This window comes from Platalea leucorodia (assembly GCF_965183815.1).
Source record: "Platalea leucorodia genome assembly, chromosome: 8".
NCBI classification, from domain to species: Eukaryota; Metazoa; Chordata; class Aves; order Pelecaniformes; family Threskiornithidae; genus Platalea; species Platalea leucorodia.
In genome coordinates, this window is record NC_138830.1 from 4481806 (window position 1) to 4498415 (window position 16610).

General features: G+C 47.1%; 1 protein-coding gene across 5 annotated transcripts in view; it reads left to right on the forward strand.

The window, feature by feature from the left end:
• Nucleotides 1–16610, forward strand: part of TNIK (TRAF2 and NCK interacting kinase) — a 165490-nt gene that overhangs the window by 101375 nt on the left and 47505 nt on the right. For all 5 annotated transcript variants that reach the window (XM_082320395.1, XM_082320398.1, XM_082320399.1 and 2 more), the window contains exons 6-12: nucleotides 1704–1794; nucleotides 3158–3288; nucleotides 7593–7647; nucleotides 8481–8559; nucleotides 12737–12912; nucleotides 14576–14642; nucleotides 15487–15691. In XM_082320395.1, the coding sequence (XP_082176521.1) occupies nucleotides 1704–1794; nucleotides 3158–3288; nucleotides 7593–7647; nucleotides 8481–8559; nucleotides 12737–12912; nucleotides 14576–14642; nucleotides 15487–15691 (804 nt within the window). The remainder of the gene's footprint in view (nucleotides 1–1703; nucleotides 1795–3157; nucleotides 3289–7592; nucleotides 7648–8480; nucleotides 8560–12736; nucleotides 12913–14575; nucleotides 14643–15486; nucleotides 15692–16610) is intronic.

A 16610-nucleotide genomic window follows, 5' to 3' on the forward strand; every position in this document is an offset into this window, starting at 1 on the left:
TCTCTGGCTTTAATGAGGATGCTGCAGCTTTTATACCCACAAGACAAATGTTAGACTGGAATGTCTTAAAATGAGCTGCGCCAGAGTTTCATGTACTGGGAGGTGGCAGCTTCAGCAAAGGCTTGCTTGCATTTTGCACAACTGAGGTCAGATGATGTGATCGTCAGGGTTGCTTCGACATTGAACTCTATCGCTCCGTGAACCGAGATTTTGTTCAGGAGAAAACAGAAAAATTGGGCGTGTGAAGGAAAACTGTAAAAGAGCCATTCAGAGAAAACAAGGCAAAATGACTGCTCCAAAAGGCCAAGTCTGAGGCTCGCTGGTGTCCAGGGGTGACACAGCACTTCTCAGTTGACCCTGAATGCCACTGTCCGCCTCGACACGATGTGCAGAAGACGCTGGCGCTGTATCTCATCAGCTGTTGTACAGACACTGGTTTCAGTGCCAGGAAACCACAGTTATATGGGCTTATTTTAAATGTCTGAGCTCTGTGAGCCTACTTCTTAAAATAGAACCCAGCCACTGACTCATGTCCCAGGGCCACCATCGCGTGTCATTGCTCGCGTTTTGGCCACGTGTTGGGGCGGTTGGTTGGTGACCTCCGCGGGGCTTCAGGTGATGAGAGGCTCCCACCTTTCATGCTGCAGAAGGTGGCTCATTCTTGGTTCAGACATTGAGGACCGATTGTAATTCTAACACAACACTCGATCCTGTGCTGTTAAAGGACTTCTCGAAATTCAATGAATTTTTTGCTTTGCCTCCAGTGCACGAAAGGTGCCTCTAACCAGGTATAACATGCCTAAAAAAGGGCTCCCATACAGATATAATCTATTCCACGGTGTTGTCCTAAGGTAACAAGCGTAAAATGACTAATAACTACCAGTACTGATAGCAGAAATTACTTTCTTCCTCAAGTATGAATCTTTAATGTGAAATGTAAACCTAATGCAAAATTAGTTTTTGAAGTAATCCATGGTTTTACTAAGCTGGCAGTATAGGTGGATGTTATTTTGAAACTGAAATAATAAGTGAATGAAATAAAAATGTAGGCTACAAAAAGAAATTAATGAGCTAATAAAAAAGCACAACAGAAAAGCTAGTTTACCTTTAGTCTGTGAGACAGGCTTTTAATTTGAGCTATATCTCCATTAGGGATATGTACAAGTTATAATATTTGTATTTGCATGGTAGCTTTTTTAATATAGGTTTATCAGTCTATTGAAGTCCTGTTTATTGGACTGATATAACAAGAGAATTGTTTTCTTCAGTTTCTGGATGATGGAAATACAGAAAGGAGACAAAACCATTCTATTGTTTCTGCCACAGAAGTGGCTCCCTAAGGCAAGGGAGCACATGGGGGAAAATATGTCTAGAGATACGGAGGAATTTGGGTTAATATGGGTTCCCGCAGAAACTGAAAGGTTGGTTTTAATCCCTGTGGAATTGGTGGTTCCTGTCTCGTGCTATGGAGAGCACCCACTGCAGCACGTAGAGCCCGTCGGTGGGCGTCTCGCTTGCCGGGCATGTCCTCCCAGCCTGTGACATAGGACAGTGTTTTGAACACACGACAAACAAAAGCGTTCTCAAGTGCTTAACTCCAACTGTGAATCTTTCATTTCTGGAGCGTAATTGGTTGAGGAGGAATGTCAGAAAATAACGTATTTTGAACTTGGATTCCTCTAACCTGTCTCTGAATTCTCTAGGGCTTGAGTCATCTACACCAGCACAAAGTAATTCATCGAGACATCAAGGGACAGAATGTATTGCTGACGGAAAATGCAGAAGTTAAACTAGGTAAGAGCGGGTTAGAGCTCTTGGAAACTGCAAGCGGGCTGGCTGGAGCGAAGCAGCAAAACTGATTTGTACATGACTTGGAGAAAAGGGATGGGTAGTAAGAGCTACTCCGTGTTTTTTCTTGTGCCAGCCTCAATAACATGACCTTGGGTGTTGACCAAGTGCCATGCAATAAACTGCCGGTGGTTGATGGCCAAGTTCTGCACGCAAAGATGTAGTTGCAGTTGTGTTTCTGTTGAGACAGGTAGTTTGGGTGGCTCTGCCATCAGATACAGGTTAAGCAATCAAGACTGTTTTTTTTCATGCTCTGGATTGAAAACTAGCCTCTGTATCGCCAGCCATTATCAAAGGCTGTTCCCTCACACCTTCATAGTACTGTCCTACAGGATCATAGTTCATTCATTTTAGTGTCACATAATCCAGATTTTTTTCCAAGCCAACCTGTTGGAGAGAGCTTAATTTGCAAGAACTACTCTGAATTTCATATGTGATGTTAGTCACCCTGGAGAAGACCAGGCATTCACGTGAAGATCACCTGGAAGACAGCAGATCAGCAGAGATGACGTGCTGATATCCTCAGTTGTCCAGCACCAATGTTATTAAGGCTGTCTTTGTGTGTTTTAATTTATGCTAGCGATGAAAGATCCCTTGCACTGGTAAAGTGAGGTGCAAGCCTTGTTTTCCCATGTCTCTCCTCTGTCTTTACAGCAGAATAAAACCCCAGCTGAACAGATGGCACCACCAGCTCGTTTGTCTTTACGCTGGTGAAGATTCCCCTCCAAGGGGAAATTCTCCAGGGCAAATCTCCAACCACTGTGTTGCGCAAAGTGAACTTAGTCGACCATAGAGTATTCTCTCATTGATTTGATTTCATCAGGTTTTGCTTCATTTTGCAGCTCTCTGCTTGACATTTCCCTATGGGCCTTTGTCCTTGGCCCTTAGTTCCTTAAGTCTTTTGCATTTCTGCCATTTCCAGCAAGAGTTTAGGTAGAAAAATGAGGCTTCTACCAATATTTGGCAGGCTTTAATTCAAACGAGAAAGCATAGAACAAAGGCTGCTGCTTATTCATGTTGCTAACCCTGTTTCTCATTAGTATGAGGAGCTGTGATTTCTTTTCATTGCCTCCTGGCAAGGAGGAAAAGGCACAGGGTTTCTTACAAAACCTGGACATCAGATGATCAGGTTCGTCCTTGACTGACCTCTGTTGATCCCAGCAGAGATCAAACACGAATATCTCTGGCCTCATCTTTCCTGACTGTGCAGAGAAGTTGGTCTGAATGAATTTAATGTTTTACAGCCAGCAGAAGAGTTGCTCAGGTTTTCTCTGACCTTACCATGCCCTGTTGTCTCTCTGATCCACAGTGGATTTTGGTGTCAGCGCTCAGCTGGACAGAACGGTGGGCAGGAGAAACACCTTCATTGGAACGCCTTACTGGATGGCCCCCGAGGTCATTGCCTGCGATGAAAATCCCGATGCCACTTATGATTTCAAGGTACCTAAACGAGCATCTTCCTACTCTTTTATACATCATTACAGATGTAATATTTGCAAAGTCTAGTGCGTTCACCAATAGCATACGCAAGGAGTTAAAGCAGCACTTACCAGTGCTTGCAGTGAGAGTTGTGATCATAAACATCTGAAGAAGGTGCTTGGTATGATCTCAGATTTTATGCCCCAGTACCACGAACTTGAGCACTCAGGAATTCAGTATATTCTTGCAGCTTTGCAGAATATGTTGACAGGCGGTGTACTCTCCTCCTGCTGTTGGATTTTGAGATGCCAGTTCAGGTCCAACGTGAATCTTTGTTGTGCTGTTCACGTATACAAATTTACTGTGAAGAAGTCTTTCCCCATGCTGGGAAAGGTGTCAGACGGAGGCTTCCTACCTGCTAGCCCGCTTTTCAGTGCCGCGTGTTTAAATACTACAGTCAAACATGCCGTATTTGCTCTGTTCACTCTGGAGAGAAGTCAGGTCAGGTTTAGAAAGGGCAAAATCACATCTTCTGGCCTGCAGGCTGGTGTTCGCAGGGAGATCTGAAGGCTGCCACACAATCAGACGTTTGGGGGGCTGACCTACTTTTTGCATGTCTCTCTTGCCTGTTTGAGGTTTATTTTTGGATCGGTGATAGCACAACATTGCTGCTGAGTTATAACGTGGCACAGAGCCCCGTGCCACGCCACGGGTCAGCAGGAGGGTTATGAGTCCCACCTGCCCATTCAAAACTACTGTGAGGTCCGATGTTTAAAGCAAGGAGAGCTTAATATATTTTATCCTGTTTTTGCCTTACTGCAAGTTTCTGGACACACATCTGTAGAAATGTCCCTTGGTTTTTGTCCCTTGCTTTTTTGAAGCATCCAGAACTTGAATTTCTAGGACTCTGAGACCCTCTGGTGTGGAGCTAGGTAGCTGCTTTCTAATGGTAGGACGCTGCAATATAATAGTGCAACAGCCCACCATCGTGGTACGATTTGGGGGGCAATTACCAGTCACTCAGAGAAATTGTTGAGAGATGAAGGATGTAAAGTAACCAAGCGATGCTTCGGTATTGCAGCTCTTTTAAGTGCATCAGTCAACTTTTGAACTGATGGTTTTCCAGGGAGCAGCTCTCCAGTCCGAGTTCAGACTCCGGGTTACGTAAATCGTTAATGATAAGGACACGTAGAAATAGTTTAATCTGCAATTACTTAATTCTCTTTGATTAACCAATTACAACAGGCACTCCCTCAACTCTGCTGATGGCAGCGCTTCGTAGCAGGGCTGCAGCCCGCGCTAGCTGCTCTCGCCGCTTCTCCACTGACAGCCGCCTGGCTCTGACGGCGCAACGCTCTAATTAATCGCAGCTTTTTATTATTATTTTCTTAAAAAAAGGACTGATATCTTCATAGGCTACTTTTTACCCACAGAAATCCCTGTGGTTTTTTTTTCCTCTTTCCAGAATAACTAGGGCACTTAATATGCCATTGACTGACGCACAAGCGCCAGGACCAGAATCCCTCTATTGTCCCTGAGGATCAAATGCTCGTAGCGAGCCGGGCGTTTGCATCTCTGAAGTTGGCATTGATTGTTTTCCCTTGGCTGGGGGTGTGAAACAGGCGGCTGATTGCTGCCGACACGCTTATTGCAGGGTGTTTTCGGAGCTCGTGGTGATGTGGGAGCCACTGCACATTAGTCCATACCCTGGATCACATCCCTGCACCTGATGCTTTTGCTTTGAAGTAAGGGGAAAAAAAATGTAAATTACTTTTTTTTTTTTTTTTTAAGGGATGCAAATCAGATGCTCTCAGGTTTAGCTGACTGGCTTGAAATAGTGAGTACAAAAGATGAGATTTATAGGGTGAAAAAAGGAATCCTCGCAGGCTTAATCTGTTGGACAAAAAGCCTCTGATCTCACTGTTTTCTTAGCCAGAAAGAGATGCCTCTGTAATCTATGGAAGGAGGCAGTAAATACCTCCTCACAAAAATAAACCACTTTAAAAAAGAACAAATAGAAACCCCACATTGTTGAGGTTATTTGTTGTTTTTTCCCCCAGCCCGTCTTCCTTTTTTCTTTAGAGATATCTTGTCAATAAGCTTAGAATCAAAAGAGGGGGGAAAAAAAGGAAGCTTGCTTCCTTCCGAAGACAATGCAAATATATTAGCTCAGCGTCTTTTTGCTGGGTGGACTGAAAAGCTTTTCAGACTCAAAAATAAAAACCACACACACAAAAATAAACCCCCTTGAATTCCAGATCATTATAAAATGTGCGCTTCCCGCTGAGTTTTCTGCTTTCTCTGGGAGACTTAGAGAGGTGATAATCCCTTTCTATATTGCTCCAGCTTTAAGATCACTTGGCATCTTGCATATAATACTGGGCACCTCAATATGGAAAGACACACTAGGAATTTGGAGGGAGTTCAGCGGCAACCCAAAGGGAAGGGGTCATGTGTGCTGAATCATGTGGAAAGACTGCGATAATTAAGTATGCGGCAGAAATCCCAGCTGAACAGAAACAAAGAATGGATGAGACTGTCCTGCGAAAGGGCTGGAAATAAGATTTGAGAGAGAATTTTTAAGCAGGTACAAAGATAGGTAGCAAGGACGGCATTTTTTAGGGGAGAACTTGAGTTACAAATGAGGAAAAGTGCCTTGAAATTGAAAATCCAAGTTTTCTTTCCTGGATGGATTATGTGAGAAGGTGCCTGTGGTCCCTAGAGGCTCTCTCTAGCTCTGGCTGAGCTTTTGGGGCTCTGTGCTGGGAAAAACATCCTTTCTGGGATTTACTTGCTAAATTGGAGGTTTATAGGCTTGAGGCAGTTTGGAAAGGGCAGCTCTTGAAATGGAGAGCAGAAAACTGAAGTGGGACCGCAGGGACATGGCAGATGGGGCGAAGGGAGAGCAAGACGTGAGAGCTGGAGGTGCAGGAGGAAGGATGGAGGGCAGAGTCCATCCCTTCCACCCTGAGATGTACCTATTTACAACATTTACTCGTTTTGATGTGCTAACTGGAGTTTAGCTGGTCTCCAGCAAACATGAGCTGCAGCTACATAGCATCAGGCTTGTTCTGGTCCCCAGTGCGCCTGCGGCTTCTGCCCTTGCCGTTGCCGCCCTCCCATCTCAGGCAGCTCTCTCCATCCCCCTGCAGATGTGGCAGAGGCTGAGCTTGAGATGAAGGCACCAAAATTAGTCTGGGTCCTGGTCCCAGTGCAATGGGTACTGGGTTGTGAATCATTAGCAGCCCTATACACAGTGTCCAGAATAATGAATTAGCCGCCTTCTGCCAAAAAAAACCCCAAGTTGCGGCAGTGCTGTTAGGGGAGGTGCTCGTTTTCTCTCGCTGGGCACGTACTGTCTCTGCCTCGGCTGCTGTCCAGGAGAGCCGAGCCCTCCTTTGGGGCTCGTTACCAGATCTAGAGGTGCAGCCACAGCTCATCAGTGATGTCGGGGTGGGGAGGAGGCGCGGGAGGCGAGCTCACCACTGCTCTCTGGCAGGGAGCTGGGGATACAAATGTCCCTGTTTGCAAGGGAGAAAATGGAAGGAAGAGTGATACAAGTATGAAATCAAAGAGTTTTCCAAATAGATGCGTACTCTGTGCTCTGATCATTCAGGAGACTCAACCAACCACGTGGGCTGAGCAGGGCTTGGGAACAGGGTAAATGAAAGTGCCCATTTCCCCTTCCACTGGTGAAACGCTGCTTTTCAGGCTTCCATTTAACGAGCAGTCCATAATACGAGAGTCTCCCGAGGTATCTCAAGATACTTCATGTTTTTAATCTATTCCAGGCAGCCTGTTTTCTGTGGAGCTGTATCAAATCCATGGATGTATCACCCAGCTTTAAGCAGGGAGCCAGCAGCCAGGTTTGCTGCTTACCCCAGCCGTGAAGCTGGGGATTAGTTTGTTACCAGCTAATCCGGGAGCTGAGGCTTCGGTCGTTACTGCACAGGGCTCGTTAAGAAGCCCTCACCAGGGGGACCTTCAGGTCGTCAGCATCTCCCCAGGCAGTGTCCTCACCATGGCTGCTGGGAGCGGGTCCCCAGCGAGGTGCTCGTGTTCCACACCGAAAATGCCTTGAAGGTTTTGAAATAAATCTTAGGATAAACAGCAGGTTTGGGAGTCTCTTCTAAAGCCCCAACACATGGCAGGAGGATGAGACAAGCTCCCAAGGTGTGGGTCCGGGGGCTTGCAGGGGGCATGGAGACCCAGCTCGTGGGGCTGAGCCCACTGGGCTGGGAGAGCTACGCTTCCCCCCTCGCCCAGTGCCTGCCGCTGTGATGATGCTCCCCTGCATCACATATGTCCCTCTCTTTCTTTTACAGAGCGACTTGTGGTCTTTGGGGATAACAGCCATTGAGATGGCGGAAGGCGCTCCCCGTAAGTAGATGCATCGCTCTGCTTTAATTAACCCTGGGTTGTTACGTGCTGGGGTTTGCTGAGCACCAGCCAGTGCTTGGTTCTGTGCAAGAAACGCCATGCAAAGGTTTTCCCAAGCAACCTGGGCTTGCTGAGATGGAGCTCACAGGGTCCATGGGGACAAAGCTGCCAGGGCAGCGTGGCCCAGGGGACAGGATGGCCAGCGAGCCAAGGCACACGACCCTGTGTGACTCCTGTCACGCCACTTAAGCACTCTGGAACTCAGTTTCCTCAAATAAAATACATATGAAGAAGAGGTGTAGGATTTGAAGTAGGTAAAACACTGCTCCTCAGCACTGGTATTTTGCTGACGTCCACGGTGGCTCAGATAGTGGCACGCTGGGTTCAGCTGGTGCTTCTGCAGGGGTCATACTGCCACGGTTTTTCAGCATTATCCTGGGTCCGTCCTTGCATGCTGGTAAATGCAAGTAAAGGAACCAGAGCGTAGCGGCACGTGGTGCAGCCGTACCGTGCTCTGGGCCCGTTGCTGCAGGGCGCTGGGGACACACGGCTGCAGGAGCTCAGGTGTCCCCAGCCAGCCCCTGCCGCTGAGCCCAGCGGTGCTGGGGACACGCACGCTGCTTGGCTGGGGACATCGGCTCTCACCTGAGCTCCAGGCTGCTGCCAGGCCAGGGTCTGCAGTGGATTGTCGCTGCAACTCCTCCTGCCCTGCACGTCTTGTAGCTTCAGAGGAAACTTGGGTCTCCCCAGTTGGGCGTGTGGACTCTTTAGGAACCCTGGGGGGGTCTGCAAGATGCTGTGCCATATTTAATGCCTCTTCTTGCACATTGCAGCTCTCTGTGACATGCACCCCATGAGAGCCCTCTTCCTCATCCCCCGCAACCCAGCCCCGAGGTTGAAATCAAAGAAGTGGTGAGTCTCTTTCTCAGTCTTCAACGTGTAAAAATGTTTCTGGAGCAACTTGTTTCTGCAGCCCGGGCGCGCTGGGGATTTGGTGTTTATATAGCTTCAGGGGGTGGTGATGGTCTGGTGAGTGCAGGTTTGGGTCTTGATCTTCTTTGGAGAGGCAGTTTGGCCTGAAGGAGTCGTGCACCGTGGGATGGAGAGCTTCCTAGGTAGGCAGAGAGGGGAACGCTCTCTAACGCTGCCATTTCACAGCACGGAGTCGGCTTTTCCAAGGCGGTTTGTGCAGCCTGAAGCCAGATGACACTTCGCTTGGCTCCCATTTCTTTCCAGTCAGGTTCCGTTTTCAAGTGGAAACATGTATCCAGGCCAAAAAAGGATAGTTTATCTTGAAGGCTCAGGAATGCGGAGATTTGTACTTAGTTTGGGCTTTATTTTAAAATTTTGCAGGAAAAAATACATCACTGTTTTGAAAAAAAACAGGGCATGCCAATAAAAACCCGTAGGAAAAATATTCCTGAAGCCCAGCAGATGTTGTTTTGTTACTGTATGTTCTGTACCAACGGAGCTGGAGTCCTTAAAAACACTCATCTTTGGTTTGGGCTGTTTGCCTGCCCCAGGTTCAGTAGTGGCTTGGTCAGAAAAGATCTACCAGATGTTAGAGAGGCAGCACTGCCCCTTAGTCCTAGATAGGCTGAGCTCACAGGGGGAAGTTTTGCCTTGTTCCTTGAAATTATGCTTATTATCTTGTTGAAGAGACACAAAAAAAGGAGAAGAGTAATTGCTAGGTATTGAAAACACTTTGTGGCAAAGCAGCAGGTATTTTGTTGCTGGGAGAGGAGCAGGAGGGGCTTGGAGTCCTCTGCATCGGATGCATGGTGTTGGGGTTTTAGGACCAGCCCCCTAAAAACTCACCCAGGCTTTGACAGGAGGCATCTTGATTTTGTCAGCCCGATCATCAGCTGCTTCAGTACCAAACCAGGAGGAGAGGGACCTTTCCCGGCTGGCTCTGCAGAGGGTGTCAAAGATGCTCTCTCTCCTTGCACAGCCTTTTGAGGATACCATTAGTCAGTTGAGAAAATAGTTTATACGCTTGTTTTCTGCCAGATCACCAGTCTCCTACCTCATTATCCTCACTGCTATGGCACAAAATGGATTGTAAGACTTTAGAGTTTATTTTTCATATAAAAGTGCTGTTTATTTCCCTATCTATCTCCTTAAGGTAAAAGCTGAGCTGGGGTGAAAGTTGTATTTTAATCCCTGCTCTGAGATAGCGGGATGTGCTTTGTGCAAGCTGGGGTGTTGCTTGGCACCACCTTCCCCTGACACGGCTGGTGGCTCTCTCAGGTTTGCACGTCTCATGGTGGTGAACCATGGTGGTGTCTGTCCAGGGTCGGCTGGTCTGTCCAGGGCTGTGCTCTGCCCACGCCAGGGATGGCTTCCCAGCTGCTTTGAGAAAGGGATCACTTTGGAACTCGTGGTTTAATGAAGCTCCAGCTTTGAACCCCTCCAGGGGAGCGTGGTGCTCACCTGGCCTCTGCTACCCCTCCGTGAGCAAGCAGGGATCTCTGGTCTCCAGCAGAGCTGGGACACGTGTACCCCAGGCAGCTCAAACCTATATCCATCTTCCAAGCTTTCATTGCAATGAGAAACTCCAAAGGACCCAGATGAAGCTCCAAGTAAGTACGACTCCACCGATTCCTTAAAAGCAATTTTTTTTCAGCATTTTCAGTGGGACACTGGACAAAATTGCAGTCCCTGGCTCGTTTGTCAGCTGGAGGTTTTGGGCCTGGCCAGAAGGGGTCCCAGAGTGTTGCAAGCCCGACCCAAGAAGACTGGAGATATTTAACCAGGCATTCACAGCGGTTCTCTCACAGTCAGTGGTATTCACAAGCACAGATCACAAGAGAAAAATAAAATGATGAAAGGTTCAACTTGAACCTTGGGTTCATCCTTGCTTCTGTGTGCAGCAACACATGAAAGTACATCAAGTGGGCAGACCATCTTTTTTCTTACATGAAAGAAATAGTGAAGTGACTCCAGCACCTTTAAGGGTAAGTCACGGAAGGCCAGGAGGGAAAGCAGGCACAGGAGCTGGCCCAAATTGAAAATCCTAGAGAGGAAAATACTTTTGTTGCTTACTAAATCCTTGAACGTGCTTTTAAAATAGTGCTGTGTTCCTATGAAATTAAAGAGTCTTTGGTATCATTGTCTTTCCCAATGAAAACTAGACAGCAACAAAGCTTTATTTTCCTCTTCCCATGTTCCAAAGATAAAACGAACTTGAACTTTAGTGATGTCGTTCCCATAAACACTCCTTAGCCCTGCCTTATAAGAGATGACAAAACCTCTTTGTTAATGAGGTGACATTTACACTGTGATACCACTCTTCATCCAAGCAGCTGCAAAGACTTTGCAAACATTGATTTAAGCTTTACAAACCCCAGGAGCTGGAGGAGCGCGTGGTTCGTGAAGACGGGCTGACCTGCGCCCAGGGAGGGGATGAGACGTGTGACGGTGTCCTCCTGGATCAGAGCCAGGGAGAAAGCCCTTGTCTTCTGCTCCAGCCCTGGTGAAGGCTGAACTGTGCCACTGGTCAGGCTTGCTTCATTGGAGAGGAAGATTTCAGGAAAACCAGAGGCATGAGCTGGTCCCTCTCCATAGCTGCTCAGGCAGCTTGGGGGTGCAAAGGTGTCTTAGGGCATTGCAGGGCACTGGGACCCCCATCCCCAAGACACGGGCAAACCCATCGCTTACTGGAGGATAACTTTTTAACTACTTCAGCTCGACCGTATTTGTGGGTGCTCTGGACCACACACCCACGACCGGAGTCTCTCCAGCTTCACACCAACAGGGGAGAATCGTATTTTAGAAGCAGATTTTTTTTGAGCATCGTGTGGATTGTCCCTTCTGGAATACACTGAGACACGAGGTTTCTTGGGGCAAGGTGGGGAAGGAAGATTTGCTCATTAATAAAGCTGGAGGGAGGATTTAATTGGATCTAGTAGCGTATGTTATTTTTGCATCTCAATTTGTATGGATTAGCACTTAAAAGATAAATCACTTTTAGTCTGACAGCTTAAAAGTAAAATCCCTGAAAGCTTATTGTTTTACTTCTAATGCAATTCTGTAGTATCTGTTGGCTTCTGACATTAATTTACACTCATTTTCCTATTTGCTAAAGCAACATAGAGTATAGTGGTCTGACAACATCTTTCTTTCTTCTAAATCCCTGTTCTCTTGGGTTTATAATGTGGTGAAATTAGTTCCAGGAAAACTTTTGATATGCAACGCTTGAGACTAAGAGAAATGTGTTTATTAATGATTTGGCTGAAATTGTTTTAGGTGAGATTGAATTTAACTGTTTGCGGGAAGGCAGGCTGTGAGGAGGGGCTGGGCTCTGCCACCCGCAGCCACGTTCCCACCTTGGCCCAAGCCCTGCTGCCCAAGAGTACATCCCATTCACCTGGGTCCGTGACTGGCGGAACTGGGACACGGTGGCCCCCAGGGACTGGTGGGTCAGTAATGCTCTGGGGCTCACCCTGAGAGAGCAGGGAACGGCTGCAGGCAGCGAGCATCACCCAGAGGTTGCCTGATCTTTAACAAGTCATGTAATGTTGGGTGGTTAAATCTAAAAAAACCATCAACCTAGCTTGTCCCACTCATCTTCAGGAAGGTACATCTCTTGAAACACTGCCCAGGGCCACAAAATATGTAAACAATCCATTAAGGAATTGCATTTATATCTTTATGTGTTGTCTCTCATTTCTACCTGCACTTTCACGGGGCAAAGAGAAGGGAGGAGGAACACTTCCTTGCATTTTCTTGGTTGCCACTGATGACACTTGGCTTTGGTGATTCCCCGGTCATACTGATGGTTCCCAGCTTTCTCCAGACTCAGCAGAATGGTGGTTTCTCGTAGTTGCACCAGGAACGCGTAGATGGGAGTGTGCACGGGAAGAATAGGAGAGGATAAAGTGAGAGAGGGCACATGTGATGGTGCTGCTTTGAGACCATGCTAAGCATCAACAGAGAAGTCACATGAATCCGCTTGGAAGGCTGCATCTGAGCAAGAACTGTGTAGCAGCCAAACAATCTCAAATACCCACAGGTTTCTCGCTTTCTAATACAAGAATCAATATAGTTACCTCTTTTTTCAATACCTTCCTTTTGTGTCCTGGGCCAGGTCTAAAAAGTTTCAGTCCTTCATTGAGAGCTGCCTAGTGAAGAATCACAGCCAGAGACCAACCACGGAGCAGCTGATGAAGCACCCCTTCATCCGAGACCAGCCCAACGAAAGGCAGGTCCGCATCCAGCTCAAGGACCACATTGACAGGACTAAAAAGAAGCGAGGCGAGAAAGGTTAGTGGAGAAGGGAGAAACGTTAGTGGCGAAGCAGTGCTCTGGGCAATCCTTGACCTCTGCCACATGCTTGGAGATCCCTAGGGCAGACCAAGGCGCGTCCGTGTGGGCAAAACATATGGGTGAAAGAAGGAAGGCAAAGAGGACTGGGTTGCTCATGGTCTCAGTACCAGTTTCCCCTATTCAGATGGCTAAGTTTGTTCGCAAACTGGTCGAGTGAAATAGGTGTGGTCCTTCTGTGTGACCACGCTTCTTATGGTTTTGAGGTCAGATCATTTTGTTTGGTTTGGTTCCTCTCAGTCATTGAAACGAAAATAAATATCCATAACAAACCAAGCAGTGTTCATACAGTGCCTACAGGTGATTGTCATTAGAGCTAAGCAGTGGTTTTAAATCTTTTTTTTTTTTTTTTCTGGTGAAAAATGGGTGTCTTTTTTTTGTCCAAGTGGTAATTTCCACATGGAACATTTAAGCTTTGATTCATTAAAATGTGTGTATAAAATTTACATCTGCATATATACGTACTGGCATGTGGGAGGGAGAAGCTGCTAAGCTGAATTTTTCCCAGCTCACATATTTCATGCCAAGTCCGTTGATCTACATGACATTCATGCTGTACCAGCGATGAGCAGGCTTGTGCAAACGAACATCTAGATAAGACCCTTGCCCCAAAGCAATTCCGTTGACTAGGAATAACCTATTAAACTGAATGTTTTCAGAGAACTCTCCAGGCCCTATCAAAGTCCTCTGAAAGGAAGATCAGATAGCCGAAGAAACTTGTTAAAGTATTCAGCTGCTTCTGAACCGAATTTTAATTTGAAAGCTCATTTGTATAATCCAGCAAATTAATATGTTGCTATTTCTCTTCTTATTGGTAGAGGTATTAATTTTTCATGCATACCTTCTAGCCCCTTGTAATAGATTTCACTACAATCAAAACAATAAAATGGGATCCCAGTGAAGTATTAAATGTGTTTCGTCTGGCAAATGAAGGTTGGACCCTAGAGATGGAGAGTAGTTGGATAAATTCAAGCCTTTCTTTTTCTGTCATTCCCTTCATCTGATAAAGATGATATCCCAATAGACATCACAGCATGTAGCACAACATTGCAGTTGGGCTTTTACGTAGATGTCTTCATTGCCTGGAAAATAGGTGGGTTTGCATAGGTAGGGCATATGCTTGGAGAGGGAGGAGTTGGTTCCTTCAGAGCTATAGTTGAATCCCACCTTCCAGTGCCTGTGGCTTCAATAGCTTGTGGTGCACCTCCCTTTGAAGAACCCTCCTGAAGAAGGGGGTCATTTGCTGTCACATGGGGATAAATTCTTATTTTATGGACACCCCCCATCTTTACACTGAGTGTCTTCGGTTGTCGGGGCCGTTGCCTGCTGTGCTGGTGCTGCCCGCGGCGCTGCGGCCGGGACTGCAGCCCTCTTCCCGGCCAGCACGGGTGTGCAAGGTCCCAGCACCCAGGGAGACCGCCCATGCTTCCCTGGCCTTGCAGCCCCCCGTAAAAATAGAAAATGGAGAGAAATAATGCTGCTTATTCTTTGTCATGCGAGAAAAAGAGAGTTGTCTGTTCTGCCTTCAGAGCTCTGGGGTTTTCAACCACTGGAAAGACAAATGAGTCCAGCAAAGGGCACTGATGAGCAATTCTGTTCGTAGATGAGACAGAGTACGAGTACAGTGGAAGTGAGGAGGAGGAGGAGGAAAATGACTCTGGAGAGCCCAGGTAAGAATCAGCATTTCATTTCTGCCCTTATATCTCTTTAACTCTGTAAAATTGGCTTGGATTACAGGCTTCTATGAACTAGAGATGAAGAAAGGACAGTTTGAGCACTCAGTCCCATTCCCTGGCAGAACAGAGTATATTCCCTCTGCTAGATGGTGTGTGGGCATAAACTGATGCTACAGGCCACCTTGGCCAAAAGCTGGGGAAAAAGACCCAGGTACCCCATTGCCTGTGGGATCCGCAGCGCGGTGGGGTGCTCTCATGGGAATGTGGGTATTTAGATGTGGAAAAAATGTGAGGCGAAATTAAAGAAGACTCTTCAAAATGCGGTTCCTTACATCTAAGTGTAACTCCCGATTTCCATGTAACTTTTACCATGAAACCTCCCTGGTGCTGCTGCAGGCACGGTAGGGCTGGAACTTTCTTTCTTTGATGACATTTTTCAGAGCCGTTGTAATTAGTATCAAGTTATTCCATTATTTCACTGTGATAATGTAGTATTTTAATAGCTGGCAGTGATTCATGCTAAATGTGCTTTGTGAACAGCTAAATATAGTGTGTGCCACTGCAGCACAAGAGGCTTTGGTTAGAAACTTAATGTAAAGGAAACCTTTGGCAAATAAATTGTTGGTGAGCTGTGAGCAGAGCACTGTCTGCTGCCCTGCCCCGACATTTGTGGTCCCCCCATCCCTCCATCCGCTGCTGCCTAAGCTCTGTCGGGTGTTGGGATGCCATTGGGATGAAGGGGAGAGGAGCCATGGCAGAAAATCACACCGAACTTCCCCTGGCAAGAGGTTTAAGGATGTGGGGAGGGGATCTTCTCTGATGCTTCTCTCTCATGCAGCTCCATCCTAAACCTGCCCGGGGAGTCGACGCTGAGACGGGATTTCTTGAGGCTGCAGCTGGCGAACAAGGAGCGGTCGGAGGCGCTGCGCCGGCAGCAGCTGGAGCAGCAGCAGCGGGAGAACGAGGAGCACAAGCGGCAGTTGCTGGCCGAGCGGCAGAAGCGGATCGAGGAGCAGAAGGAGCAGAGGCGAAGGCTGGAGGAGGTAACTGGCCAGAGCCAAGCAATGGGCTGGCAAAGGCCATTTTGGGGCGGAACAGCGGGATTTCTGGTAGCAGGTTCCAAGTGACTGTTCTCAGCCTGGTTTAAGAAGATCATGTCCTAACCTCTCTAGTCGATAACCCCAAATGTTTTATTGTACCAGACAAACCCCCACTCATGCTTTTTGATACCAGCCTCCAGCCACTCTCCTCACCATAGTCAGTGTTGCCAACTCTTGTGAAGGTAATAGAGCTGGTTTGCTATAAATAAACCCTTGAAATACCAAACTTGAAAGGATCCCTGGAACTACTGAGCAGAGTTAGCCCATTATTGGGGTGATAGCTGTATTCAGTCAAGGTGGGCAAAACTCTTACTCATCCAAGCATCTGTCAAGTTCATTATCCTTATTTGCTGCTGTGGACTGTTATAGTTGAGAAGAAGCTGAATAGCTCCATTTGCCCTTTCCCCAGATCCATGTGCCACTTGTGTCCCCTTTAATCCCCAATTTCAACTTTAGTCCTTCCAGTCCCTGCCAATTACAATTTCTCTTGCAGGGGAGGGGCAGATGCCTGCCTGACTTGTGCAATGATCCATATGTGCCCCGAAGCATAAGATTTCATTACCCTTGTCTTAACATACCAGCTACAAATGTGATCGGTCATAAAATTATCCACCCCATTTAAAATCCAGCTGCAGGATTTGACCGGGTGACTTTGGGTGTCCATGAGTTGCACAGCCTGGCTGCATTCTCTGTATGAAGCATTCGCTTTTTGGTTTAGCTCTCAGTTCCTGGATTGCAGAAGTACACCAAAGAATAAGGGGGGATTTCTCCTGTTTTGGGGATTTTGATGTGGTTTTGCACAAAGAAACCCATTCCCTCACACTGCAAGTGTCTCACTGAAGGGTTCATACCTTAAGGGTAA